Source organism: Pseudorca crassidens, chromosome 16 (assembly GCF_039906515.1).
Source record: "Pseudorca crassidens isolate mPseCra1 chromosome 16, mPseCra1.hap1, whole genome shotgun sequence".
NCBI lineage: Eukaryota > Metazoa > Chordata > Mammalia > Artiodactyla > Delphinidae > Pseudorca > Pseudorca crassidens.
In genome coordinates this window covers 25,247,335-25,275,245 of record NC_090311.1, presented here as the reverse complement: position 1 = coordinate 25,275,245, position 27,911 = coordinate 25,247,335, and the positions used below count along the sequence as shown (strand labels likewise).

At 53.9% G+C, this 27,911-nt stretch overlaps 2 protein-coding genes across 16 annotated transcripts in view; one reads left to right on the top strand and one right to left on the bottom strand.

Annotated features, from left to right (window-relative positions):
- The window catches only part of NEURL1 (neuralized E3 ubiquitin protein ligase 1), an 80,861-nt gene extending 71,349 nt beyond the window's left edge, over positions 1 to 9,512 (top strand). For all 3 annotated transcript variants that reach the window (XM_067709496.1, XM_067709497.1, XM_067709495.1), the window contains exons 4-6: positions 2,260 to 2,949; positions 6,378 to 6,524; positions 7,063 to 9,512. In XM_067709496.1, coding sequence (XP_067565597.1) covers positions 2,260 to 2,949; positions 6,378 to 6,524; positions 7,063 to 7,301 — 1,076 coding nt within the window. In that variant the 3' untranslated portion in view covers positions 7,302 to 9,512. The remainder of the gene's footprint in view (positions 1 to 2,259; positions 2,950 to 6,377; positions 6,525 to 7,062) is intronic.
- Positions 1,213 to 27,911, bottom strand: part of SH3PXD2A (SH3 and PX domains 2A) — a 247,292-nt gene continuing 220,593 nt past the window's right edge. For 6 of the 13 annotated variants that reach the window (XM_067709493.1, XM_067709494.1, XM_067709489.1 and 3 more), the window contains 4 exons: positions 26,170 to 26,507; positions 25,026 to 25,075; positions 22,251 to 22,370; positions 13,086 to 20,123 (listed from right to left, as the gene is read on the bottom strand). In XM_067709493.1, the coding sequence (XP_067565594.1) occupies positions 18,150 to 20,123; positions 22,251 to 22,370; positions 25,026 to 25,075; positions 26,170 to 26,507 (2,482 nt within the window). In that variant the 3' untranslated portion in view covers positions 13,086 to 18,149. Of the gene's footprint in view, positions 10,557 to 12,028; positions 20,124 to 22,250; positions 22,371 to 25,025; positions 25,076 to 26,169; positions 26,508 to 27,911 lie in introns of those variants that run through there. The other 7 variants (XR_010935768.1, XR_010935767.1, XR_010935766.1 and 4 more) reach the window with 7 other exon arrangements.

Sequence of the window (27,911 nt, the reverse complement as noted above, 5' to 3'; positions counted from 1 at the left end):
GGATCAATAAAATGACTTTTTTAAGAGTTCAAAAAAAAAAACACAGGGAGGTAGATTTCAGTTTAAGAGTAGGAAACATTTTCCTAAAGACAGAGTAGCTCAGCAGTGGCACTGCTGGGAGGTAGTGGGTATATCCAAGCAGAAGAGGACTCCTGAAGGGGCAGAGAACAGGAGAGAGCTCACATTCTAGCCCCATTCAGGAATCTGTTCTGAGCGTCTGGCCAGCTCCATGGGCTCTGGCCTGATTGTCCTGAGCGTGTGGGGTGGGCTGGAGAGAGGAGTGTGGGGTGTGTGTGTGTGGGGGCCCCCATGACGGCCTTGTTCCCATAGGCCTGGCTGGGCATCTCTGAGCCACTTGTTTCCTCCTCACCCTGTTTCCCCATCCCTTCTCCTCTGTCCCCAACCCTCTGGACTCCTCAAGGGCCGCTGACTGGAATCCCTAAGGGGTAGGGGAGCTGGGGCTGTTTCCTGGGGTCCAGGTCAGCCCACAGCCCTCCTCAGCCCCCCACTATTGTCTCCCATGTCTTGCCCTCCTCGCCTCTGCCTCTCCGCAGCCCCCCAGCTTCTCTGCACCATTACTGTCACAGAGTCAATTCCCTGGAATAATCACATTTTCTGGTCTGCTCCCTCCTCCTTGCCAAACACGGTGCTGGCAATCCTGACCAGCCAGGCCCCAAGAGGCTTCTCCAGAGAAGCAGGAGCCTTGGGGGGAGGGCTTGCCCAGCACCCTCTCCTTGCTGGGGTCCAAACAACACTGTTCCTGGAAAGGGCAGGGGAGCTGGGGGAGAACAAAGAGAGAGAGGCTTTAGAGAGCGTCTCTAGATTCAGCTGGGGCTGAGTTCTGGCCTCTGAGGCCCCTACCAGTCCAGTCCCCCAAGCTTTACTCTCACACCAAGCACTCCAGCAGCCCTTACTCAGTTCCTGGAGAGAAAGCACAGATTCTCCCTGGGGGAGGCTCAGAGAAAAGCCTCTTGAGAAGGGATTGGCCCATGATGTGAGCTGCGGTGGTACTAGCCAAATTTAGGGACTCCCACAGAAAGGGTTCAGTAAACGAGGAGGGCCCGAAAGTGGAGAATGTGGCGTTGGGAGTTGGACAGATCTTGCTTTAATCCTGGATCTGCCACTTCGTGGCTGTCACATAACATCTCCGAGCTTTATCTGTACAATGGAAACAACTTCATGGGATGCTTTAAGGATGAAATGCAGGGGTAATTCATTGCAGCTGATGACTTTTATTACAAATTATAGTACTCCATAAAGCAGAGATAACCAGCCATTAAAAAAGTATGGTATCAAAAACATGGTTATTAGTGTAGAAAGGTATTCAGGACACAGTAAATGGAAAAGCTAGTTTTGAAAAGAAAATTTGTATAGCAGAGTTCTTCACCTGGAGTCGATGCCCTGAAATTATCCACAGAATTTAGGGAGAACGTGCATTTTTCTGAGAAGATAGATAAAAGTTGCCACATTTTCAAAGAGATATATAGTTTAAAACTACTGGCATTTATATAGCATGATTCAATTTTTGTTTTAAAAAAAGAAATAACTAAAATATATTGAAAAAAGGCTGGAAACTCATATATCCAAATATTAATAGTATTTTCCTATGGATGGTGGGCTGACAGGAGATTACTTTTTCTTTTTGATGAACTGTCTTTTCTACAAAATACAGTCTGTATTACTTGTATGAGTAAAAAGAGAAAGGGTTTGATTTCCAGTTGTCAGTTTTGAAAGGATAGCTTGGATAAATTCACTTAACTTCTCAGCCTCAATGTCCTTCCGTGGCAGTAACTTCACAAGGTAATTGTTGGGGTAAGAACGTCTCTCTGCCATTTGTGCAGAGAGGCGTTCTAGGGAGGGGGGGTTCTCTCTGGCCTCCCAGACGGGTAGGATGTCAACATGCATTCAACAAATATTATTTACTGCTGCCTTCTAAGTGCCGGGTGCTCTTCTGGCTGCTGGGATAAAAAGGGAGGGCCCCAGGAGTTAGAAAAAAAATCCAATTTTAATAAGCATACTATCTAGAAGTAATCATATTTTTAGTTTTGGTGTCCTTCCTGCCGGCCTTGATCCTTTGCTTAAACAAATACGTAGTTAGCAGTCCTGCACGACGTTATGTCCTAGCGTTTTCTGTGCCATTAGAAACCCGGTGCGTCTTACTGCTGCGCGCTTTAAAGACCAGTGGGAGGAGGTGCGCAGGCGATGGGGACTGGGCGCTGTGGACCGCGTGATGGTCACCCTGTCTCCCTCTCGCCGCAGACAGCGAGCTGGTGCTACCGGACTGCGTGCGGCCGCGCTCTTTCACTGCCCTGCGGCGGCCGTCGCTGCGACGTGAGGCCGAGGAAGCGCGCCTCTCCGTGAGCCTGTGCGACCTCAACGTGCCGGGCGCCGACGGCGACGAGACCGCGCCGGCCGCTGGCTGCCCCATCCCGCAGAACTCGCTCAACTCCCAGCACAGCCACGCTCTGCCAGCGCAGCTCGACGGCGACCTGCGCTTCCACGCGCTGCGCGCCGGCGCACACGTCCGCATCCTGGACGAGCAGACGGTGGCGCGCCTGGAGCATGGGCGCGACGAGCGCGCGCTCGTCTTCACCAGCCGGCCCGTGCGTGTGGCCGAGACCATCTTCGTCAAGATCACGCGTTCGGGCGGCGCACGGCCTGGCGCGCTCTCCTTCGGCGTCACCACGTGCGACCCCGGCACGCTGCGGCCAGCCGACCTGCCTTTCAGCCCCGAGGCACTGGTGGACCGTAAGGAGTTCTGGGCCGTGTGCCGCGTGCCCGGGCCCCTGCACAGCGGCGACATCCTGGGCCTGGTGGTCAACCCCGACGGTGAGCTGCACCTCAGCCACAATGGCTCCGCGGCGGGCATGCAGCTGTGCGTGGACGCCTCGCAGCCGCTTTGGATGCTCTTCGGCCTGCACGGGGCCATCACGCAGATCCGCATCCTCGGTGAGTGCCCCCGGCCACGTGCCCGCCTCCCCCCAGGTGCACCCGGAGGCTGGCGCCTCCAGACCCAGCCTTCCCTGGAGGAGGGGCGTGTCTGGGTAGGGGGAAAGAGTGCCCACCCCGCCCTTCATGGGGTCTAGTCAAGGAGTCACAGACACCGAAGATGAGTTCTGGGTGGGACTCAATTATTTAGTCCATAGTTCTCAGATCTCACCAGATAAACCCTGGAGAGGAGGAGAAAAGCGGGGAACATTGAGTTTCACGCTCAGAATCTGATTCACCCACATTCCCACAGATACGTAAACAGTTCTCTTACACATTGCCCAGTGGCCATTTAAAAATGGGGAAAAAGAAAATGGTTTCCACCAGCAGCGAACTTTTTGAGGTTCAGTTTCCATTTCTCCTAAAATGGTAATAAAGACTCTAAGGGTGGTTGTGTGTCTAAATAAGAAAAAGAGGTTGGTATGTCAGTAGCCAGGTATCTCTGCAGGGTGGTGCCTAGATTGGGGGTCTGTGGGGAATCCCCGAGCAGAGGGCCTTGGAGGAAAGGGGGTTGCAGATGTCTGGGCCTTCGTGGGTTTGAATGGACAGAGTTTGAATGGACTGGGTGATGTGGACTTGTGTAAGCCATGTTTCCCAGAGTGTTCTGCAGGGTAGGTGTCCACTGAAAACGTGGTCCTTGGGTCCAAAATGTTTGGGAAATACTGAGTTTTTAAAAAGAAGGCGATTCTTGGGCTTCCCTGGTGGCGCAGTGGTTGAGAGTCCGCCTGCCGATGCAGGGACACGGGTTCGTGCCCCGGTCCGGGAAGATCCCACATGCCGCGGAGCAGCTGCGCCCGTGAGCCATGGCCGCTGAGCCTGTGCGTCCGGAGCCTGTGCTCCGCAACGGGAAAGGCCACAACAGTGAGAGGCCCACGTATGGCAAAAAAAAAAAAAAAAAAAAAAAAAAAAAGGCAATTCTTTACTGTAGAACTTCTCAGAGCCTTTAATATACAATGTGAACCTTTAGGAGAAGGTGGTGGTGGTTATGGTGTCCAGCTTTTCCAAGCTCGTTTGACCAGAAATCTTTTTTTTTTTACGTGTATCTTCAGGAACCTCTGTTACCCCAGAGTGAGCAGGTGTTCATGCTTTCCAAGTGCTGGTCTGCTCTGCAGCAGCATTAGACTCACTCGGAGAACCTACTACAGAGCAGATTCTTGAATCCCACCTCCAGAGATTTTGATTCTGTAGATCTCAGATTAGGTCCTGGGCACCTGAATTTTTTTTTTTCCTTAGCAAGTTTGCTTAGACACATTTGGAGACCCCTGGGTCTCACAGCCCCTGACCTAGACCTCACCCCAAGAGGCTTCATAGACAAGGTAATTGTGTGTATGTGAGTGAGCATGACTTTACGCTGTAAGATTGGCATACTGTGTCTAGGCGCACGTGAGTAACTAAATGTGTGCGCGTTTATGTATGTAATGCTGTTGGTGATTGTGAGAGTGTGTGAGAGTTTTGTGAAATCAGATAAAATCAGTGGAGACTTCCTCTGGAAAGAGACCAAATGAAGATGGAGTGTAAAATAAATTTAAAAAGGAATGAAAAGAAATGGGGCTGGGGTGCTAAGAAGTTAGGATTGAGGGAAGATAAGTCAGGAAGGAGGTGAAAAGAAATCAGGCTAGATGAAAAGCCATCAATCAGTAAGGAAAGAAATTGGGGTGAAAATTCAGGATGGAATAAAAACAAATCGGACTGGGGTGCGGGAAAAAAATCAGGTTGAGGTACACAGATATTTGGCTACCTTCACCAGGAGACACTGTTCCTCAGATGAAGGAAGTAACATAATGGCAAGGTACGCTCTTGCCTCAGCACCATCTAATAATAGATAAGTAGCCTTCCAGGGAAGCTTCTGTTGCCCAAAGAAGCTTACTAGACTGGAGCAAAGGAGAAGCTTAAAAACAAACAGAAACAACCCAGGACTTAAATGTCCCCAAAGGGAAGTAGGTCAAGGTGGGTGTTGAAGAATAACCATTCAGAATTTAATATATGCTAAACAGATGCTCCTGAGCTGTTTGGAGAATAGGGCATCTCAACTAACAAATTGGTGTTAGGGGATCCTGACTGACACTAAAGGAAAAACAAATCAGTAACAATGTGTGAAGGATAATTATTTACCTTATAGAGGAATGCTTTGCTTTGTTGAAGGCCTAAGTGAAGTAAGAATGAAAAGATATTTCCTTCACTCCAAAACTACAGTCAATTTCATGCTTAATGGTGAAACATTAGAAATATTCTTATTAAAGACAGGAATATGATAGAGATGCCTTATAGTATTGTTCCGAAAATGCTAACCAGTGCAATAAAGCAAGAAAATCAAATAGAAGTTATAAATTTCTGAAAGGGGATGATAATTAACTTGAAACCTGTTAACAATAATAAGAGAAATCCTATGGACAGCTAATGAATATTCTTAGAAACAGTGACTATTAAGTGAATTAGAATGAATAACTAGTAATAAAAAATATCTCACTGGGCACTTATTTATGTGTAGGGCATTATGTTAGGGCCTGTGGGAGACTTACAGGTGAATCAGACTTCCTGCTTTCAGGAAGCTCAAGGTTTAAGTAGGGAAACAAAGTTACGTTCCTGGGCAAAGAACAAATAATTTCCTATCCTCTGTGGTTTTTTTATTTCCATGCATGGCGTATGTGGCTGGTCAGTGCTAGATAGAGATATGTGGTTATCGGGGGGGTGGGGTCAAGGCTGTCCAGAGGAGGGGGTTGAGGATAGCCACAAGAGGCTCCCTGGACAGTTAGCTCTTTGAAGGCAAAGGTTCTGTCTGCCTCATTCCCAGTTTTATATATACACAGTGTCTGGTACCTGGTAGGCTGTCAGCAAGGACTTGTTGAAGGGAGGAGGCAGGGAGGGATGGAAGGGAAGAGGAAAGTGAGGGAAGAAAGGAAGGAAAGAAGGTTGGGCAGATCAAGTGTGGGAGATGGTGTGGAGTATTTCGAAGGTGCCAATGCAGAGGAGAAGGGGGGTGATAGCACGGGGCTCTGACTAGGATGGTGAGGCCAGGGCTTGAAGGGCCATGCTAGGTGGGAGGATGGCGACTTTGTTCTCTGGCATGGGAAACCTTGAAGGCGAGGGAAGCATGGGGAAGGGTGGAGGTGGGATTCTAGGCAGGGGGCTTGTTTGGAGACGGCAGATGCAGTAACACCAGAGCATGATGCGTGTGGCCCTCCAATTTGTAGGCGGGAACAGAGAGCTGGGGCAGGGTGCTGAGCCAGTCGGTGGAGTCCCACCCTGAGCCTTATGGCTGGGCCGTGTGGTCAGGCTGTACCACCCATTTCTCTCCTGGGAACCTAATAGAGGGGTGGAGATTCGCGCTTTCTCCCAGTGGGCCTCTGAGTGGCTAGTGTGTCCCTCCCTCTTTCCCACCCTTTCTGCAGGCTCCACCATCCTGGCAGAGCGGGGCATCCCGTCACTCTCCTGCTCCCCTGCCTCCACACCAACCTCGCCCAGCGCCCTGGGCATCCGCCTCTCTGACCCCTTGCTCAGCACATGCAGCTCTGGACCTCTGGGGAACTCTGCTGGCGGTAAGTAGGCTGACCCCTCCAGTTCCATGGTGACCATGCCAGGCCTCCCACCCTGAGGACCCCATCCCCCACCCTTGCCCTGGCTGAGGCAGGCCTGCAGCCTCTGTATCAGGACTGGGCCCTGGAGGAGCTGGAGATGGGCCCAGTGAACCCTGGTTGAGTGCTGATTTCCGGGGTATATCCCATCCTTTCCCCCGGCTGGGCAGCTTTCTCCAAAGGACTTCTTTAGCACAAAGAACACCAAAGGGTAACTCAGGAGGGGCCTTCCTTAAATGGTTTTGGGCCCCCTTCCTTCCTCCATCCCTCCCTCCTCCTCTCAATGCCTCATGGACACCCTGGCCCCTGGTCTGGGCCCTGAGGGGCCAGAAGTGGGGCTGTGCAGAGTGTATCCTCTCCTCTCTTGTGCCCAGGAAGTTGGGTGGTAGGTTAGACAGGCCGATCCTGATAAACGGAGGGGGAGAGGCCAGGGGGCTCTCTTCATGAACCTGGGACCAGACTGGGCCATGTCTCCTCCTGACTGGTTTCCCCTTGCCCCCAGGGACGGCCCCCAACTCACCTGTGAGCCTGCCAGAGTCGCCAGTGACTCCAGGCGGGGGCCCGTGGAGCGATGAGTGCACCATTTGCTATGAGCATGTGGTGGACACGGTCATCTACACATGCGGCCACATGTGCCTCTGCTATGCCTGTGGCCTGCGCCTCAAGAAGGCTCTACACGCCTGCTGCCCCATCTGCCGCCGCCCCATCAAGGACATCATCAAGACCTACCGCAGCTCCTAGCCCGTCGTGGTGCCCTACCCCTCGCGCCCACCTCCTCAGACCCCGGCCCAGCTCTACCTGAGGGGCAAGTCAACAGGGCCCCTTCTCTTCTTCCTCATTTTGGAAATTCTTTTCCCTTCTCATTAAACATGGGAAACAGCCCCTAAAGGTTTGGGGGAGGAAGGGGTATCAGGCAGGGAGGTGGGGGCAGAAGCAAACCGCCTGTTCTTCCCTGCACGCCGAGGGGCTAAACTGGGGTCTCAGCTTCTCCTGATCCTTCCCCATCCGGGGTAGATTCCCAGGAGGTCCTTCTAGCCTGTGTGGCACCTTTGTGAGAATTAGAAAGTGTGTCCCTTCCTCTGGGCAGATGTGGCCCTGAGCCCAGACATGTGGCTTGGCTAGTGGAGTGTGGACTTGGACTTCAGCCTCCGTTTTCTCCCTCAGCCAACTGCCCTTGAGCAGTGCACAACCTGTGCAACAGCAGCCCTAGGCCGGCAGCTCCTGAGCTGCTGCCTTACTCTCTGACCTACACCTACCTTCTCCTTCCTTTCTTCCTTGCCCCTTGGGCCTGGAAGCCAGGGGTAAGAAGGCCAGTGGATACCTCTCATCCTGGGCAGGCTGCAGCCTCCATGCCATGTCCATCTCCCCCTCCCCCTGGGTGGGTGGACAGACAGGCTACAGAAGCCTCCAGGCTCTGGGTCCCTAGCCCCCTGGCCTGGTTGAGATGTGGAGGGCCCCTTTCTGGTCAGAGCCTGTCTGCCCCAGGCATCTTGCTGGATGCCACTGCCCAGGGGCAGCCCCTTGGTGTGGGCTGGAGAGCAGGGTCTGTCTTCTGTCAGGGGTCTCTGAAGAACAGGTTTGCAGCTACCCTCTGTGACCTCTCCTCCCCCATTTCAGTGCTATTCTGGGCCGGGCTGGTACTCATAGAGGCTGTAGCATCCCCAGGAGAGGGCAGGGCCCTGGGTTGGGAGTAGGGCGCTCCCTGGAGTAAGAACAGGCTTTTTCCGTATTTTAACTTATTTATTTATTGGGTTTGTAGGGGTTATTTGGCAGGGGGGCGGGACTGAATTCCCATCCCCCAGACCCCTAGAAATGCTGTCCTGGTGGGCGGAGTGCCTGGTTAGAGGGGTCAGCAGAGGTAGTCATCACTCAAAATCTTCCCCAGACTGCAGCCCAGAAGTCCATAGCCAGCTCTGCTTACCATGAAGTAGAACTCCAAAGGGGCTGAAGTGGGAGGCCTTCTGACAAATTGTATCCCTTTTATAGAGAGGGCAGCAGAGCCTCTGCAGTGCCCTGGGACTAGGGGATCACCCCAGAGCCACAAAATGCCCTTCTTCTTGGGCTGGAGCAGGGTTATCATAATTGGCTCATTATACATCACGAGGCCCAGGAGTTCCCTCCTCCATAAGGACATAAAAAGTTCTGGGCAAGCTGAGGGAGGGAAGGCCAGCTGGCCTCATCATTGTAGGGGTAGGGAGCCTGTTCTTAGGCTCTCTGGTCCCAGGAAAGAGGAGAACCTCTAGGTTCTTAGTCCTGATGCTGGGGTGAGGGAGTCCCCCCCGCAGCTGCTCTTAGGTTATAGTCATCTCAGCCCTGCACGCCCTGTCCTGATGGCCATGGCTGGGGCCAGCTCTCAGAGTCCTGGCCTAGTTGCCCCCAAGCCTCCCAGCCCTCGGCCCCCTCAGATAGTTTTTTGCGCCTGTCGGAGACTGCTTTGCCGTATGGCTGGCAGAGCGCGGGATTCTGGACCTGGCCACTGCCGAGTTGTGTGGCCCCGACCAGGTCACAGCCTCTCTGAGCCTCAGCTGGCACCTCGGTAAAGTGATGGTTGGGGTCGGGAGGGACTTTCTTTGTGACTCTCGGGGGTTCTCTGGTGGGGGCTGCTATGGGGTGGTGTGGTGGGACAGCACAGGGAGGGGGTCAGGATGCCAGGCGGGCCCTGTCTGCACCTGCCTGGCCGGGAAGCCACAGTCCTACCATGGGTCTCCCCTCCCCACTGACCCTGTAGACCCCTTCTGTGGGAGGGGGGGCGAGGTGGGGCTGGTGTGGCCCCACCCAGTCAGGGGTCCCCTCTCAGACAAGGAGAATTCTTACATGCAGGGGCTGTACAGCCTGCGCGCCAGGGAGAGGAAGCCACCGTCCTGTTGTCTCTGCTAGCCTGGGGGTAGCTGCTGCCTCCTCTGTGAACCTGGGTCACCGTGACTGATTGTGAATAAAGGTGATTTCGTACCAGCCTGAGGGCTGTGCTGTGCAGTCTGGAGGGCTGGGGACGGAGGGCAGGCGGGCAGGTGGGTGTGCAGGAGGGGAGTCAACGATCAGGAAAGACTCCCTGGAGAGAGCAGGGGAGGGGGAGGCGGCTGGAGCGTGACCTGGGGCTTGGATAGCAGGGGCTATCCAAGCAGAATGCCAGGCGAGCCCCACTGTAAGCTGAAAGGGAGACGCTACTGCCCCTCGGTGGCCTCAGGTCCCTGGGTCCGTGGCACTCCCGAGGCTGAGCCGGGTCTAACTCTGGAGTGCAACCTTTGTGGAGGGGCAGCGCCACCTAGGGGCTAAAGGGCGGCAGGCACTGTGCTGAGCTCCCCAGAACAGGGCCTGCCCGGCTCTCACCCGAAGCCCAGACCTGGAAGCTCCGCTGCTGCTCCCACTGGTCGGTGAGGAGGCCTATGCCAAATGAGTGGCACAGCTGGGCTGAAAAGGGAGGCCTCGGTCAGGGACCTTCGGAAAAACTTTCTAGATGGGCTGAGTACCTCTGGGTGGCGGTAGAAGCTGGAGCGCCGGACGGGGTCTGGGCCCGATGTGGGAGTTGAACTCATTTGGCAGGCTGGGCCTCAGAGGGACATGGGCTGCTTGCCTTCCTCTCTCCTGGGAGGATGCTCTAGCTGCCCAGCCTCTGCTTGGCCTTGAACAGCCATGGGCTACTCCCCACACCAGGACTGCCCAGCCCTGCTTACTGGAGTCCAGCAAAAGTAGGGGAGGGTCAGGGGCGCTAAGCTGAGGGGCCATGTAGGCCCACTGAATGTGGCTCTTCGGCCCCAAGATCTGTATCCCTCTCTAAAAGCCTTGGCCACTGCCCAGAAAGCCTCCCAAAGGTGGGGGAGGGGTGGAGGGGCTCGAGCACGCTTCTCACCGGCAACAGTGGGAACTTACCTGTCCCCCCACCCCTCCAGTGTCCTCAGAGGGCCCGGACCCTGCAGGTCATGTTTCAGTTGGGGTGATGTGGCTTTTGCCACTCAGCTGGATATGTTTCCTTGTGGCAGGGAGAATCAGGAGGTGATTCTGTTCAGTTAAAAAGGCAAAAACTTTATTTAGTTTTCAGGGAAATACAAGATGCATGTAAACATAAACAAAATACAAAACAACCCAAATCTTACAGTCTAGAAGCATGCCAAGACAGAGTATTTTCTGCAGACCAAAGAATCCCGTCAAAATGATAAAAGACACCTGGAAAGCGGCAGGTCAAGGGGCTGGGTCCCTTCCCCGAGGACGCTGCATTTTTGTGATGAGAACAATTCAAAAAAAAAAAACAAAACCCACTATTAAAAATATTAGAAACATGGAGAGAGTTTAGCACCACCATTGAGCCTGGAAATTTTTTAGCACTCAGATTGACAGCACTGGAGTCACTGCCCTTAAATTTCTCTGCTGAGGGGGAAGAGGGAACAACCTCCTTCAGACCCCACAGACCCCACTAGGAGCTGGGAGGGGTTGAGTGGACACCGTGAGGAGTGCCCCAGAGGCATCCAGCAGTTCACATGCAACCATGCAGTGCACAAACCCACGCTTCACGAACCTGCCACTAACACCTGCGTTGTTCAGAAGTCCCCTTCATGCAGACCTCCTGTAAACTGGCCCTGAAACCCTTTTGCCATCCTGTGTCCTGGATTTAAAGAAAACCTGTTGCAGAGAACAAGCTGTAGATTCAAGAACCGTGGCTCTGTTTACCCTTCTTTCTCTGAAATGCTAAAGAGCAGTATGCCTTGGTCACAGGCCACTAAACATGATGAGTGCACTGCACTCCATCTTCTGAGTCACACCACTGAGGCAGGCTCAGCAAACGGAACCGCCACAGGCATCATTAGAGCTACTTAAGAAGAACTGGTGTCAACAGAAGAGCAAACGAAGTTGTCTTCCTCCCAGATATGCTTGATGGTGTCTGGACCCCAAGGTTCCAGTTTGGGGGTGGTGGGTCCCAACTACATGACCCATTATGGTCACTGGTCTCTGATTCAAGCAATTTGAGAGGCTAGCTCTGGATTGGACAAAGGGAGGCGGGGAAACCCAGCCTGGAAACGGAGAGATGGATGAATGTTCGGAGCCAGGGCCTCAAACTCGAAGACTGGTTTGTTGCTGGCAACTTCCTGCTTTCCACTAAGTAAATCAATGACCATTAAGAACCCGCTGGGGACCCAGCTTGTGGCCCAGCAAGTAGCTGTTTCCTGAGGCCAGCTGCTTCTAACAGCCAAATCTTGGGGCTTTCCCAGCCTCTTCTGGCTGGACCCTTGGGTGTTGAATCACTAAACTCCCTCCCTACCTGCTGTCTTCTTCCTGAAACACTCAGAGTAGACTTCCTCCTCCTTTCTAATAAAGACAAAACTCCAGACTCCAAACCCTCTCTCAACCTTCTCATACGCTTCCCTTTCTGCCTAGCAGACCTCCTCTCTGGAAGCCTCCTTCTTGGGGAAGGGGCGGTAAACCCCAGCCACCCCAAACACGCGCACACTCATCTTGCCGACGTGCCTCTCACTCACCTCCAACGTGCTCGATCCATACTTTTGCTTTAAAACGACAATTCTTCCTTTCTCTCTTGCCTCCTGAGGTCCAGCCCATTAGCTAGGATGGAAATGGGAACAAAGGAGGGACCTTCATCGTAGGGACCCATTCTCTAAGGCCACTAAGTTCTGGAATGGGAGAGGGGGCTGATTGTCAAGGTCAAGTGCAAACTCAAGGTTAAAAAGATAGGCTCCGGGAAGGGGGATGGCATGGTAAAACCAACATTATAGGCAGCTTGGGACCAAGGCCCAGGAAGACAGAGTCCTCTACCCAGTCTATAAGCACCAGTGTGCCCAACTTCTGGCCTGAGGACCCAGGTGCACAGGACAAAACAGGAGGGATGCTATTATCAGTGGGGCTCTTCTTCCTGAAGTGCAGCTATAGGTCACTGACCCTGTTGTGTCACTGGCTCTGATCACAGAGCTTGAGAACCAGGGGCTGCCCCAACCAGAGATCATGATTTAGACAAAAAGCTCAGTAATGTCAAGGGGGAGCCCTCCACATGATTCCCATGAAGCGTTCAGTCAGGCCTGCAGTCTAGACCCGGGGTGCTGACGTACCCGCACGGGTAGGTCCACTGAGCTCACGGTGACCAATTTCTTGCCCCGACCAGCCTGATCCACCCTCAGCAATATAAGAACTGAGGGCCAGCTGCTCTCCTGACATGGGGATTCCCACAGTGGCGATATGCATGGCAAGGGCTGGGAGTCAGCCTACTAGAGACACTGCGGGTGGCAGCCCCATCTGACCGCCTCGGCACTTCCACACCCAGTGGCGGCACCTTTCCACATCTTCATTTTGGAGCCCGGGACGATGGCCTAGGCTGCTTCTGCTAGATCTGTTAATGCCAGTGTGAAGTTTCCAACTAAATACTTAATAAAATAATTACCAAAAAAAAAAAAAAAAGACACATTGCACTCTCCAGCCAGAATTACACGTGTGAATAACACATACGCTTGCTGCCAGAAGCTGTGAGTCCTTTGGGGCCTGCCCAATGCCAAGGACTTGTTCAATGGAGACAGCTTGCCCAGTATGTTTTTCCTCTAACCCCATGTTCTTTAGTTCAAGTGGGAAATGACCAACACTCTCACATAACGCACTCGAATGCACACACACACACACACACACACACACTCTCTCTACCTCAACAACACACAGCCCTCAAAAAAGTGAGGGAATCTTAATTCTTTAGCACTGTGGATGGTTCTCTTTCCAGAGAGCTCTGCATCGGGATTCTTGAAGATTGGACCTATAGACGTATACACTCCAAGGAGAGCCACCCCCACACGGGGGCGCGGTCCCACTCTGGGCGCCAGGTTCCTATTTGTACAGAAATTCACCGAACGGGATGGAGCAGCAAGCGTACAGTACTGGAGGTGGAGGGGATGAGCCCGCAAGGATGTCCCTGTCGCCTTGAGGGGCAGAGCTTTGGACCCAGAGACTTCCCGTCCTGTCCCCTCTCTACTGGCACCCAGGTAGGAGGCGGCGGCTTGGTACCTGTCATGGGAAGTTCTGTCTGCAGGGACCTCAGCAGGCTCCTCCGACGCTTCTCCAGGCCCTTCTGGGGACTGTCGGGGTGTTGAGCAGAGGCAGGGCTCGCGCCTTGCTCGGGCTGAAGTCATTGAGATGAACGGGTGGCCCTGGCTCAGCACCAGGCCCAGCTGCAGGCTTGTGGGAATCGGTGCGTCACTGGGGAACGCTGGGCTCAAGGCACCCACATCCCTCCAGAAGGGTTTGATTACATCGAGGGTTCCTGCCCATAAACTGAACTTGAGGTTACGTAGTTTTAGAAAGACTCAAACATACATCGAAAGGATCATGGCCCAAACATCAGGAGATTGGCGTGAGAGGGCTGCCAAGGGTTATTTTGGGGACAGGTCTTTCTGAGCAGCTGGCTGAAAAACAACGGAAATGAAAACAAGGAACGGTTCCTGGAGGCCCTTGCTCTGTGCCTGGGGCTGGGGCCCCGCGGAGGCCAAGTGCCCCATGCCACTTCCCTGAATCCCTCTCTTCTGGGCGGACAACACCCAGCAGAAGGGGATGCCCTCTGGCGGGGACCCCTGCCATCTTGCCAGGGAAGGGGGAAGGGGAGGAGGGGTAAAAAAAATCAATACCCAGGTCATCTATAGGCTCCACAGCTACGACTTCTTCCAGGAGCCCCACCTCCCCTAGCGAGAGACGGGGTTGCTGGCTCTCCCGCCACCATCCCAACAAGCCCTGGCATCCCTCTTGATAATATTGCACTTTTCCTGTCTCTCAGATTGTTTTCATTTTCGATTGAGAATGCAAAGTATTTGGAGCGGGTAGGGGAAGTGAGTAACCTTAAAGAAATAATATATTAGTTAAATACAAAAACAGGAAAAGTAGGGGTTACTTTATCTTTTTTTCCATAAAAACAAAACAAACTACCAAACCAAGGTCTAAACTTAAATAGTTCTACACCTATTCTGCAAATACTAGTAATATGAAAATAATGCTTGACCGAAATTCCCTTGTCTTTTTTCCTTAGATGATAATAGTAACATGCCTTGCTGAGGAAAGCAATGGATATAAATGCCAGTAAAATACGCGGCTCTAACATCTGAAAGTGATTAAAACGATTCTATATAATGCCTTCGTCAAGATGGAGCATGGAGGAGGAAGAAAGAGGACCCTGTGGGGCTAGGCTGGGGGTGAACGGGCTGAAGGCTGGCCAGAGGGCCCAGCCACAGCTGGGGCAGATGGCACACCTGCTGTTCAGGCTGCCCCCTCCAGCTCCCTCTTGCCACCCTCGGGGTCCCTTGGCCTAGTGGGAACAGCATGATGGGGCCAGGGAGCCCAGCCAGGCCCCTGTTACAAAGTGGGAGAGAGATGAAAACATCTTTTTCCCTTGTAATAAAAGAAAAAAGTCTTTAAACTGAAAGGAAAAGCACCAAATGATGCATCTTCGGGCATTATATAAACCTCAATAATGACCTCAGAAGGGCTCATTTTGATTAAAGTTGCAGTATACAGCAATACAACGTCATTTCACATTTTCAATCGCAACTAATGGAAAACTAGGTTTGGACACTGCTGAGATTTTTTTTTTTTTAAACCTTTTAAAGTCCGATCTGGTTTTCCTCCAGATGGGTCAGAGCCACAGACCCCTCCCTCCTCTACCTGCTGCCAGAAGTACCCTCCAACGTCACAAAGCAGCTCAGTAGCTCTAGGGAAAAGCCCTCTTGCCCTGGGCAGGGCTAGGAGTCCAGGGGCACAAGGCCTGGCATCCCCTGGCCATGTCTGAGAGGGACTGGCATGCACCCTTCTTGCTTCAAGTATTAATATTCTCTTTGGGTTTGCAGGGTTTGTGCTGTGCTGTAAGGGGGTGATGGTGAGGGGCAAGGGGCGAAGACGGGGCATGGCAATCCCTGTTCACTGCCCAAAGCTACATGCTGTCACCAGGTGGCAGCATTCTCTACTTTTCCTGGATGCCTGAGCAACCCCCAGCCATCCTCGGGGCTGGATGTCACATTGTAAACATGATGACCACACTATAAACTCTAGCGGGGCTGGGGAGGAGTGCAGGGGTGGATGCAGTGGGGAGGTCTGCCGTTAACTAGCTATGTGATTTGGGGAAAGCTAATTCCTGTCTTTGGGCTGCAGTAACAAGAGGGTATGGGATGGAGTGACCCTGAAGGTCACTTACAATGACTCACTTAAGGGCACTGGGGATTAAGGAGAGAGGGTCCTTGGGGGGCTGGGAGAACATCTGCCTTGTGGGTGGTGGAGAGTCCCACAAGGCAGTGCAGTGAGGAAGGGCAGGGAAAGATAGGCTCTGGGGAGCACTGTGGTCCAGTCCGACTGAGATGCTCTGTGCTTAGCAGATGCGTCCTGCACTCCTTCCTGGCCTGGCTGGCGTGTTACTGATTGAACTGGCTCAGTGCAGACATTGAGGAGTGAGGCCGCTGGGGCCATCCCCCTGGAAGATAGCTACGTGGAAGGTCCTTTAACCCGACAATCACTCTACTTTAAAATTTTATTTTAAATAATCATAAATTACTTTTTTTTCTTTTAATAAATATGTGCTGCTTAAAAATGAGAAAAGTATATACTGCATCTTTAAGTAATGCACTTTGCTCTCTGGGTTTCTTTCCATTCCACCGTATTAAAGTGCATTAATTAAAAAATAATGAACCACTTCTTTATCATTATTGTTCAAATAAGTCCAAATAATATTAATATGAAGACACTACAACACTACCATTAGTACTGCAATCTAGCAGATAACTCAACATCCTGCTCTATTTAATACTGTCCAGCAGAAGAAAATAGTAACTAATTTTAATTTTAAACAAACAAAAGGAAGCAAAATCTCACCACGGCCTTTTCAACATAGAACGGGAGCAGTTTGCTAGAGCTGCCAGGCGTCAGTGTACGGCGAAGGAGGAGGGCAGGGCGGCTGGGGGCTGAGGGCACGAGGCGCGGGTCCCCCGCTGTTCTTCAGGCATCATACGCTGCCTGGGGGGTGGGGGGAGTGTGGGCGGAGGGAGGGCCTTTCCTCCTTAGTCCAGGATCTGGCAGCTGAGTCGGGGGCTGTGAAGCCTGATCTGTCCACAATCAAAGGCACGTGTGGAAATCCACTCCCAGTGAAGAGTGAGTCCTTGGGGAAGCCAGTTTGGCCTCTGAAGTGTCGACTGAAAGACACCACCCAGAGTTGACAGGGACGTCATTCTCTCCCTTCTCTCTTTGCAGGGGCACTGCCCCTCGGAAAGACCAGGTTGGCTCCTGGCCCAGGGATCTTCGCCTCCTCGGGCACCTGCGATATTGCTTGCAGGCCAGAGGGTGCCTGGTGGTGTCCGCCCAGCAGGTTCCCCTGGGCCCAGGGTGAGGGCGATGGCTGCTGCTCCACAGCCTTCACATAAGGCTTCGGGCCCTGCCCAGGCAGGGGAACGTTCGCTGCCCCTCTCCTGAACACCACCCGCCTCCCTGCTGAGGGTTCTGCCCTGCTGAGGTTGCACAAGAACCAGGAGAGCAGCGTCTCTGCTTTGCCACGGCTGGGACCAGGGCTCCTCCAGCCCGAGATCCCTCTGGCAAGCACCGGTACTGTCCACACAGTGGAAACCAAATGAAGCGACTTTGGCTTGTGGAGGGAAGAATGCAAAACACAAACCAAACCACCTCCCCACAAGAGTATAATAGAAAGGCCATCCACTACCCATCCCGTCCCGTGAGGCTGACCGCCCTTGGGTCCCCAAACAACTCCTAAAGTAAGACCAAAACCCAAGGCCTGACATAGAAGGCCCAAAGCAATACACCTCTCCCAAAACTTGCAAAGAACTGCCCACCCAGAAATATCCAAAATAAAGTCTGTGCAGACTGTGAAAAGACCGACGGCTCTACCTGCCCTCTCTGTGAACACTGGAGCTGGTGGTCCTCCACGGGGGTGCCCCAGGCAGGGCAGCCTCTCTTCTCAAGGCCAGCAGCAGTGACGGCTAAGAATGGTGGTCCTTGCTGGCAGCTGGGGAACTGCTTTTTCTTCAACTAACAAGAAACAGTGGCCTGGCCCAGGGACAGCCTGAGCTCACAGGAGATGCCTCCCAGCCCCAGGGCCAGTGGTATCTCCTACCACACCCACCCATGGTAGGCGGCAGAGATTCCTGGGAAACCAGCGTAACTCACAAACATAGATTAGGATGATACAAGGGCTACTTCCGGGGTACAAGATGCCAGCAACGGAAGCCAGGCTAGGCAGGGGCAGGGCACAGGAGGCCCGCACAACCACACCTTTTCCAGATTTGCAGCCAAGGCACAAGTTGGGGTTTCCTACATGGCCTGTCCCAAATGGTGCCGAGTCCATCAGCAGAGTCCCCAAGGTGCACGTGTGAGGCTCAGCTTTCTTGCCTCCGGTCCCAGGCCCAGGACACCCCTGCCCCTTCCACTCCCTGCTCAATGTGGGCCCCCACCAGACCCTACCTTCCAGCTGGGGGACAGCCTGGAGGGGAGTATCTTCGAGGTCCCACATTCTGCAGGTTTAACGTTGTCCTCCCCACCCCCTCCCATTTTCCCTTTCCCTTTTGTCTTCTCTCACAGCTCACCCATACTGAGGCTGCAAGGACTTAGGCCCCCCACCACTCCTCATTAGTTCTTTTTCTCCAGGTAGTTGGAGGGCACCCAGCCTTTGAAGGGCTTCACCCCGTCCAGAATCTGGCAGTACCACCAGCCGTTGGGGTTCCTCTCCAGGACCTCCATGGACACGCCCTCCTGGAAGCCCGCCGTCTCCTCATCCCCCTCGTAGTCTGCGATCGAGACGTACACATCTTTGAGGTTGTTGTGGATGAACTGGGACTTCTCAATGGGCTTGGGGCGCACAGGGGACACCGGGATGCCGTTGCGCTGAGTGGGCAGCAGAGGAGGGTCCGAGCCCTGGCTGGCGGCCCGTTCGACCAGGCGGCCCTTGGCTTCTGCGGCTGCCGAGCGGGCAGTGCTGAAGGAGGAGTTCCGGCGGACGCCTCGGAGGCCGTCGGTGGCCGTCAGCGACTCATTCCTCCTCAGGGCACAGGACAGGTTGCTGTCCTTGGGCGGTGGGGACACGAACACCGACTGGGGCCTCACGGCCACCTGCCGCACGCCATTCCTCATCTTCACCGCCCCGGCGCCCGAGGTCTTGACGAAGCCGCCGGGAGGCTTGGAGGGGATGGGTGGCGTGGCCCTTTTGCTCTGGTTGACGGTGTTCAGCGCTTGGACCCGCTTCTCGATCTTTTCCAGGCTGTCTGACTTGCCCTCGTTCTGCTTGCTCTTGGTGGCCACTGTGTCCAGCTCTTTGCCAGGGGGGTCGAATTGCTCGTTCTCACCGAGCACCAGATAGTGGGAGGGGGCCCAGCCCTCCAGCTCCCCAAACCTCACGTACCACCAGCCACTTTCCAGCTTCTCAAGCACCTGCACCTCCACGCCTGCTGGGAAGCTGATCTCCGAGTCCTGGACCTTTTGGTAGGCACTACATGTCGTGTAGGAGGTGGCCTGCCCTTCCCACCCCTTCTTGGTGGGACACGGGGGCGTGGCGGCAGGCAGGGTGATGAGGTCGGCCGAGCCTCTCCTGGACCCCTCACCGGGACCCTCGAAGGCCGTCTGGGGGGGCAGCTCCGAGTCCTCGCTCTTGGAGCCCTTGAGGCCGCCCCGGAGCTGGCCAGTGGGCCTCAGCTGGCGCCGTAAAGTGCTGATGTCCATCTTCTCCTGACTCTGGGACTCTGTGCGGTTCAGGAACGGCTTGGGCCGAACTGATGGCTTGGCCCGGGCACAGGAGGTCAGCCCAGTCTTCGGGTCAGCATCCTTCCTCGCTCCGACCTTGGGAGCGCCGCGGATGCCTGCGTCCGAGGCAGAACGGCGCTTCAGGTCCCCACTGTTCTTGGACAAGGACGAGGAGGAAGAGGAGGAAGAGGAAGAGCAGGTGGTGTTGATGGTGATGGACGAGGAAAAGGAGGCCGAGGAGTGGTTCTTCCCCAGTTCCGCCTGGGCATTCTTCTCTGCCTTGAGCTTCAAGAGCGACGACGATTTGGGGGAGCCCGATCTGGGGGAGTTTTTCCTGGCAAGGGACAGCGGGGAGCCGCCTGGGGAGTCGCTGTCCCGGGAGGAGCGCCTGGCCGACAGGGCGTCCTCTGCACATGCCTGGAAGCCCTCGTTCTCATAGATGGTCTCCTCCTCCAGGGCCACGTCCTCTGCAGATCCGCCCACCTTGAAGCGGGCGCGCTGCAGCGAGAAGGCGGGCGAGGGCCTGTGGGGCTGGCCGGGCCGCCTGTCCCCCGACCCGCCGTCCTCTGCGGGCTCCTCACTCAGCTCTGGCTCTGAGTCGAAGCCAAAGGCAGGGATGTCATACTCGGGCTCCTCGTACCTGAGCCTCAGCGGGGAGTCCTGGCTCTCACCAGCACCCGCCAGACCCTCCTCGGCCTCCTTGGGCTTGCTGGGCGGTGCCGGTGGGGGCACCTTGGGCCGCGTCAGAGTGCTCGTGCGGCGGCTCAGGTTGGGCTTCCTGCGCTTATCGATGTACGACGCGGGGGCCCAGCCCTCCTTCTCACCGATCTGCACGTACCACCAGCCACCCGAGTTCTTGTCGATGACCTGGGGGAAGGGGCAGACGGGCCAGTGAGCTGGGAGGATCGCTGGGGCCCTACCATGTGCCAGGGTGGGAGCTTCCCACTTTGGCTCTAGGAGACATTATCTCCATTTCCCAGATGAGTGAACTGAGCCACTGAGTAAGTGGCCCAGGACCCAACGGAGGAAGTGATGGGCTGGCATTCAAACCCAGGTCTCTATCGTCTCCTGGATGGGGGGGCTCCCACTCTCCAAGACCCCCTCTCCTGCTCTTCCAAGTCTCCTCCAACACCCTGGTCGAGCTGGCCTCCTCTCCAGACCCTCACTTCTCCTCCCGCTGAGCTACTACACTTGGAAGATGCACTGTTCCCAGTCCCTACAAAACCCCGCTCACCACGGACCCATACGTACAAAAGACTGCCATTCCACCACTTCCATCCTCTCACTCCCATACTGCTAGGCCCTCCCTCGGTGACACTGGAAAGGGTCTCTCAGTGCAGAAGAGAATAGGAGGGTGCAGGTGAGTGGAACCTGGAGGTAAGGCCGAGGCCGGACCTCCCTGGTTTCCCCATTGCTCATGGGCATTTCACTACCTGTGGAATCCCACTGAAATCCTACCAGCTGAGGAGATTTCTTTGAGTTGAATGGCTTCCTGGGGGAAGGCTAGGGCCTCTCAGTCATTTCCCTGTTAGTATAAACTCGTTCAAGGAGCTTCTTTCTTAACTGCTATTTGAGACTGGAGAAAGCCCAGGAGTGTGGCTGCTGGCTGTACTGAGGTCCGTTTGGATCGGGGAATACGAATGGAAGAGGCAGTTGTGCTTCCATGTGCGCAGGTTCCGCATCCCTGGATATGGAGGGCCAACTGCACTACGATTTTATATAAGGGCCTTGAGCATCCCAGGATTTGGGTGTCCATTGGGGGTCATGGAACCAACGCCCCACGGATCCCGAGGAACAACTGTAATTTTGAATTGTGGAACGCTGCTGGAGGAAGAGGTCCCAGGGAGGGGAAGGGAAGCTTGAAAGCACCGGCACTGGGGGAATAGGGGCAAGGAAGGAAGGGAGGATAGAGACCACCAAAGGCAAGGTCTGCCTGAGGCCAGCCCTCTGCAGCCCCCGCCCTGCCTTGGGTGCTGTATTCCGTCCTTCACTCTGCCCACTCCATACTCAAAATGCAGACGTGGGTAGATCCTAAGTATGTCAGTTCTCTTACGTTATGAGCTTCATAGGCTCTTCTGGAAGCATAAGCACCACTGAGAGAATGATTTCTCTTAGAAATCTAGTTCTAAGTTCCAGGCATGTGGTTTAAAACATTCACATTGGGGGTATCACCTCTTCAATGGGCAGAAACTGCCCAGTTACTCTTCTGCTGGTTTTACAGGTATTAATTGGACTTAACTCCATTACTACACAGAGCCACTCAAGAGAAAGATCTGAGTCACAGATCTTCTCTGGCCCCTGGAGTGCCACGTTCAGCGCTGGCCACAAAGTGGGGTTTCATAAATGCTAGGAGACCGGCTGGGAGGGAGCAGGAGAGGGTCTGCTACCCACTTGCAGAGAGAAATCATCAGAACCTGGGGGAGAAGGGACTGCATCGAATGTCAGAGGTGCCTGTGGTGTGGACGTGGCCAGAGCGGGTCCTCAGTGCCTTACTCCGGCTGCCTGGACAACATTCTCCCAACAGCAGCACTTCCTAATATGGGTCTTGTGGAACCCTGGCCCCCAGGAGCTCCTGGGAGAGGAATCTAGGTGATACTGCCTATTCCAGTCCCCTCTTAGAGACACACAGTGACACCCCCATATCTAGGCTCTGAGAAGTTCTGCAATTAAAACAACAAAGCTGGTTGGGTTTTGTTTAACTCACTGTCCTCCAAACTCAACCCCAGAGGCCCTTTGTTTCAAAGTGTCCCCATCACGAGCTCCTATAATATGCTTTGGGAAACGCTGCTGTGACGGCAGCTGGGTGGAGACAGGAGCCGTGGGTTCTAGTCCTGGCTGTGGCACTTACTGGCTTTAGGCAAATTCTAATCCCTGTGGGTTCTGTTTCTGCACCTTTCCTGCTCGCCCCTCAGGAATGTCGCCAGCAAGACATAAATGGGAAACACGGGGGGTATCTGACCATCATGAATTATAACCCTCAGCCCCATGGCTCACCTCTGCCTTCTGTCCGCCTCGAAAACTGATCCCATCAGAAATGCACGACTGGAATTCAGCAATGGTGTAGTACTCCACCTCAACAGAAGGGGGCTCTGGCGGCTTAGGCAGCTGGAACCCCTGAGGCAGAGAAGGACTCAAGTCAGCGAGGCTCACCTGATCAGAACCGTAACTGAGGTGAGTGTGGCGGCTACACCAGGTGGAGAGCAGCTGACCTGAGGATGTATCAATCACCTGAGTCTCAGGGTGGCTCACCAAGAGACCACTCTCCTGATCAGGCTAAGAACACCTAGCATTCGCTTGAGACTTGTCTGAGCTATGAAAATGATCATCTAAGTAAATTTCCACCCTTACATCTTTGGAATCCAGTTTTCAGAAGCCTCAACAGCTAGGTCCCAAAACGAAAGTCAAAAAGCGGAGAAATTGTTGTAAGAAAGCCCGTGCACACTGCCCCCTGGGAGAGGAGAGCCATGTCCTTGAGTCTCAGGTGAAGGGCCACCGGGGTGACACCTGACTGCAGAGGTGGGGTGGGTGTAAAGGGGTGTGGGTTTGGTCAGAAAACCCCTTGGTCTGTCATCGTGATGATGCCAAATGGTTAGGCAAGCACGGAATACACTCAGGATCCTTTGCTCTGGGGTTGGGTAGAACGCGCTGGGCAGCCTAAATGCTTCCTAGATGCTGGCGTGTCGATAACTAAGCCTGACATGCAAGCAAATGTAGAATACGGCCACAGCCCATGAGCTGGGAGCCTCATTCATTCACTTGGCAAATGTTTGTTGTGTGTCTACTGGGTGCCAGACTCTGGTCCAGGGCACCAGGCATGCAAGAGTGAACCAAAGGGACAGGACAACCCCCTTGCCCTCGTGGAGAGGACATTCCAGCTTCAGCCAGTCTCTACTCCAGCCAACATGGCCTTGGCGCCTCCCCATCACTCCCAGTATGGCCTGGTATCAAAGAAAGGAGTTAAAATAAAACAATCTTATAAAAAAGGTACACGTGTTTGGGAGGCTAGAGGGGGGGAAGTAGCTACAGTGTAGCAGGAAGACCTCAAAAGATCTCTGCCTGCAGGTGGACGCATGTGGGCTCCAGTCCCAGCTCAGCAATTCACCAGTTGCGTGGCCCTGGGCAAGGCCCTTGCTCTCTCTGAGCCTCAGTTTCCTCATCTGTAAAATGGAACTAATAACAGGGCCATGAGATAATGAACATAACTTCTGGTCCAGCCAGCGGCACAGGAAAAGCTCTATAAACATAAGCTGAAGCCGAACGCTCTTCCTGAAACGCCATCCTATTCCTCTTACCCTGCCTCGTCCTTCAAGGCTCAGCATGTTCTAATCCTGCCAGTCACAGCTGAGCTGCCTCAGGTCAGAGTGAGTGAAGGGTGCGGGGGAGGCTGGTTTTGAGGGACCAGGTCAACTTTCCCTGCCCTGGTGGCTGGCTCTGCAGCCGTGCATGCGCACAGAGGTGGCCCAGGTCCCGGCCCTGCCTGGACCCCCGCGGCCAGGTGGGAGTCGGACGGACCTAGCCGGAAAGAGCAGCTCTGCCCTAGCAAGCCCTGCTTTTGGCAGGTGTGGAAAGAATTACCCCATTCTTGCCAAAATCAAGTCTGCCTGAAAATAATTAGCTGGGGCTGAGAGAGATGAGGGGAGGGGAGAACTCGTTCAGTTGTGTAAAATGGGAGGAGAAATAAGATAGAAAACTCCAGTGGGGCTGATGGCCAGGGCCAGGACGGTCCCATCTCCAGGGGCCAAATCTTCAAAAATCCTGTTTAGGGAAGGCCAACTCTTCCAGTGACGGCCGCTGTCCACCCCCCTGGGGCGGACGTCACTGACCACAGTAAATCTTGCGGCTAAGCCCAGATGTGACTGCAGAATCCTTGTCCACACATAGTGCACAGAGAGCTGACAGAGGAAGTGGAAAGTCGATGGCCAGCCCTCTGCATACACCATCTCATCCCATCCTTACAACAGCCCTAGGAGATGGCTGGCACTGTCCCCCTCTTATAAATAAGGAAACTGAGGCCTCTGGAGGGTAAGCAACCTGGCCAGGGGCTCGCTGTTTCTCAGTGTCAGAAACGGAGTATGAATCCATGCCTGGCAGGCCTGAAGCCCCATTCTTTGCACTGCATCCCACTGCCCCAGATGACAGTTCTTGGTTCTAGGGCTCTCGGTCTGCCACCTCTCACCCAGAGCCCCAGCACCCTGAGTGCACATCCACCTCCGTGGCGGTCTGGATGCCAGGAAACCTCACCTACAGGCGCCACAGACCCCAGCAGCACTGAGCCTCTTTGAGCTTCAGCATAAACCAGTCCCTGCCATTTACCACCCTCCTCCCCGGAGAAGATGCTCACTGGTCTGCCCTGCACCCTCCCAGGTTCTGGCATCCACTGGGCACTCCCGGGCAAGGAAGGCAAAGCTGAAAGTCTTCCAGGCTCACATGGACAGCAGCCCTATTTCCCGCCCCTGGCAATGCCCCGGCTGGACACTCTCGCCAGCCAGTCTAAATGTTTATGTCTGCCAGTGCCGTGGCTGGGATGGATTTATTTAGCTTTAGAGTGCAGTGTGTTTTCGATTAAAAACTGTCCAGCTAGGCCCCAGGAAGGCTGGGTTCCCCAGGCTTCCCTCCCTGCCTCCAGCCCCACAAAGCTGGAAGCTCCAGCATGGCCCTGGGGAAGCCCTGGACCAACAGACTCTGCACTGAGACAGCCAATTACTGGGAGCTGCTACGGGGCACCCAGGAAAGGGAATGAGAAAGAGAGAAGAAACTGAGCACACATACCAAGCTGGACTCTCTGCGAGGTGGAGGCCTTGTCCTGAGGTTCGGGGAGCCTAGAAGAAGAAACAGGGCTTCAGAAATCGCAGCCAGACACAGTGCCTTCCCTCCCTTCCCTGGGTGTGATCTCCTGATGCTGGGAAGTTCCCGCTGTTTTCCCACATTTATGAGGAACCCATGCTCTTGGTCACCACAGGCACGAGAGCTGGGCTTCTTCAGTGGAAGTGAGAGATCTTTAAGCTTCCTTAGCTGTGTTTCAAGGGGATCCGTGAACCCCCTAAAATGATGTGCACAATTTCAAAATGTACAGACAGAGGGGCTTTTTTCAGGGGAAAGGGTAGATAGCTTTATCAGATTTCCAAATTTAGGAGAAGAGACCATGTCTGTTTTTTGCTCACTACCAAATCCTTGGAAGCTAGCACAGTGCTAGGCAAGAGGAAGTACCCCCAAAACAGCTCCCGACTGACTGCTCAGAAGGTTTCAGGCATAAAGCTAATGTAAGCTCAGAACCAAACTAAAAAACAGCTTTCCTCCAGATTTTAAGAATGGCTGGACATAAACAGAAGCTGGTCTCATAATACAGAACAGTTTAACCCTCAATCCGCAGGCATCCTTGCCCCAGAGATGCTAGAGATCTGGAGGGGCCGGCAGCTGGGTTTCTCCTGTACGAAAGGAGGAGATTCCGGAAGGATGCTGCTTAAAAGTGCTTGTGGAGGGAGGTACAGTCACCCTTCCGAGTGTCTTAGATTTCCGGTAACTGGAGGAAGACGACAGGGAGGAAGGGGTAAGGCTCAGCAAGATGATCTACAGGCTGTCACTCATAGAGCAGCCTTGCACTCTATGAGATGTGAGCACCCATCTCACAGCCCAGGTGACCTATCTGCAGAGTGACCGTTCATGATGCTACCAGCTTATGTATGCATGCAATTTATCTCGGAGGAGTGGAAGGAATTGCCTTGTCCATGCTTGTGATTAGCATAAGACAAGCTGGCAAAGCGAGCCTGGGGTCAGGGGTCAGCCTACATCTCAGGAACAGAATAATATGGGGATCCTGCACACACCCCGCCCCCCCCTTAGGCTTTCCTTGCACCTCACGCCCCTTCTCTAAAGAGCTGTGCGGCAAGGACCCGGGGATCAGCGAGGTTCTTACTGATCTGGGCCCTCTGAGGGGCAATCCTGGCCACGGCTGGGGAGCCCTGGGCCAGCTTGGAGACGGTCCTCTCGGGGACACCCAGGGCGCTGCCGTTGGAAGCATTGCAGAGGATGGGCAGGCTGATCTCCTTCTTGGTGATGGGGGCCTCTGGGGCCTCGCCTTCAGCTGGGGTGGTCTCCTTGTCCCCGGACGCCTTTTTGTTCAGCAGGTTGCTGATCTCCATGATGTTCCCGATGATCTCCACTGGGCCTGCCAGATTCTTCTTCCGTGCTGGCAGGTCATCCTTGGCTTTCTTCAGGTAGGATGCTGGTGCCCAGCCCTCTTTGCCCAGGTATCTGCAGGGAGGAGTAGGACATGGCATCATGAGAGCACCCTGTCCAGGCCCCAGTCTCCATCGGGCCTTGCCCAGCTGAGCTTTCTCTGCTGCGCTCTGTAAGACACTTGGCAAAGCCACTACTCTGGAGAGAGCCAGAACGAGGGCCAGTGGAAAGACATCGGGAACACCACTGCTTCCTCTCTGTCTCCTAGTTCTTTGCCTGATCCCTCTTGGTGCGGGCTCTCATTGTTTGCAACGTCGGGCAGACATGGGACATTGAGATGAGAAGATTCCTCAGATTTGGGGTTGCCTAAAAGGTAGACTTTGCAATGGCCTACAAGCTCACCACAGCAGAGGGCAATTCTAGAGATAAGAAATGAGAAGGTGTATAGAGTTAAATGCCCAGTCAGAAAGGGAAGTATGATCAGAGAGGTGAAGAGGCAGCATGGGTGAGAGTTAGGAAACCCGAGTTCTGGCCTATGGTACTTCGGACAAGTCCCTACCCTGGAGCTCAATATTTTCTCTTCTGCAAAATGCTGGGATAGAGTAGCTGTAAACATTTATCCAGAAGGATAGACATATTGAGACCAACTAGGAAGACGTGTATAAAGAGTGAGTGGCCAAGTGGGAGAAGTGTCGGCACCACTGCAGGAGGAGCAGACGGATCAAGTTCACAGAACAAGTCCACAGACAGACCAACGCTAAAGGTGACGTTTCAAAGCAGTGGGGTCAGGATGGCTTATTCAGTGAGTGATCTGGGGATGACTGATGATCCAGTTAGGAAAAACAAGTGAGACTCTGGCCTTACAACCGTATAGCAAACTTAAAAACGCAAGTCGTGAATATTTGCTTAATCTTGGGGGCTGAGAAAATCTTTCTAAGTGGAACTCCAAAGGCAGAAACCATAAATGAAACGACTAAATAAAGCACATGACTGGGTAACATTAAAGCCTTTGGTGTGGCAGAACGAAAACAAAACGAAACAAAACCCCAAACCCATAAACAGAGCAAAAGGCAAATGACGGGGCCGACTTAATTTCAGGGGATTTGCTGACTTCTGAAAACAAGTTTTTCCCTTTTTCCCTCATGGTGTTGAGCTCCTACCCAAACCCACTGAGAACTTACTTCCTGGTCCAGCAATTCCTGGCCAATGCCCTGCAGTCTGGGGTGCAATGTCCCCGCCTGCTCCCTGGGACACATCTGGCTCCCTGGAATGGCTCCTCCATGCCAGATGTCTGATAATCCCCGGCCCCCCTGCCTCCCTGATCTGACCTTGTTCTTGGGGGCTCATTAGGTAGGAGGAAAGGAAATGTGAAAGTTCAAGTTTCTAACGTGTTTGAGCTTTGCTGGAAAGTTCAGGTAGGAGGTGGCTTCCTACGTTCACGTCACATGACTGTGCAGGCAGGCTGACCCAAGCTCAGCC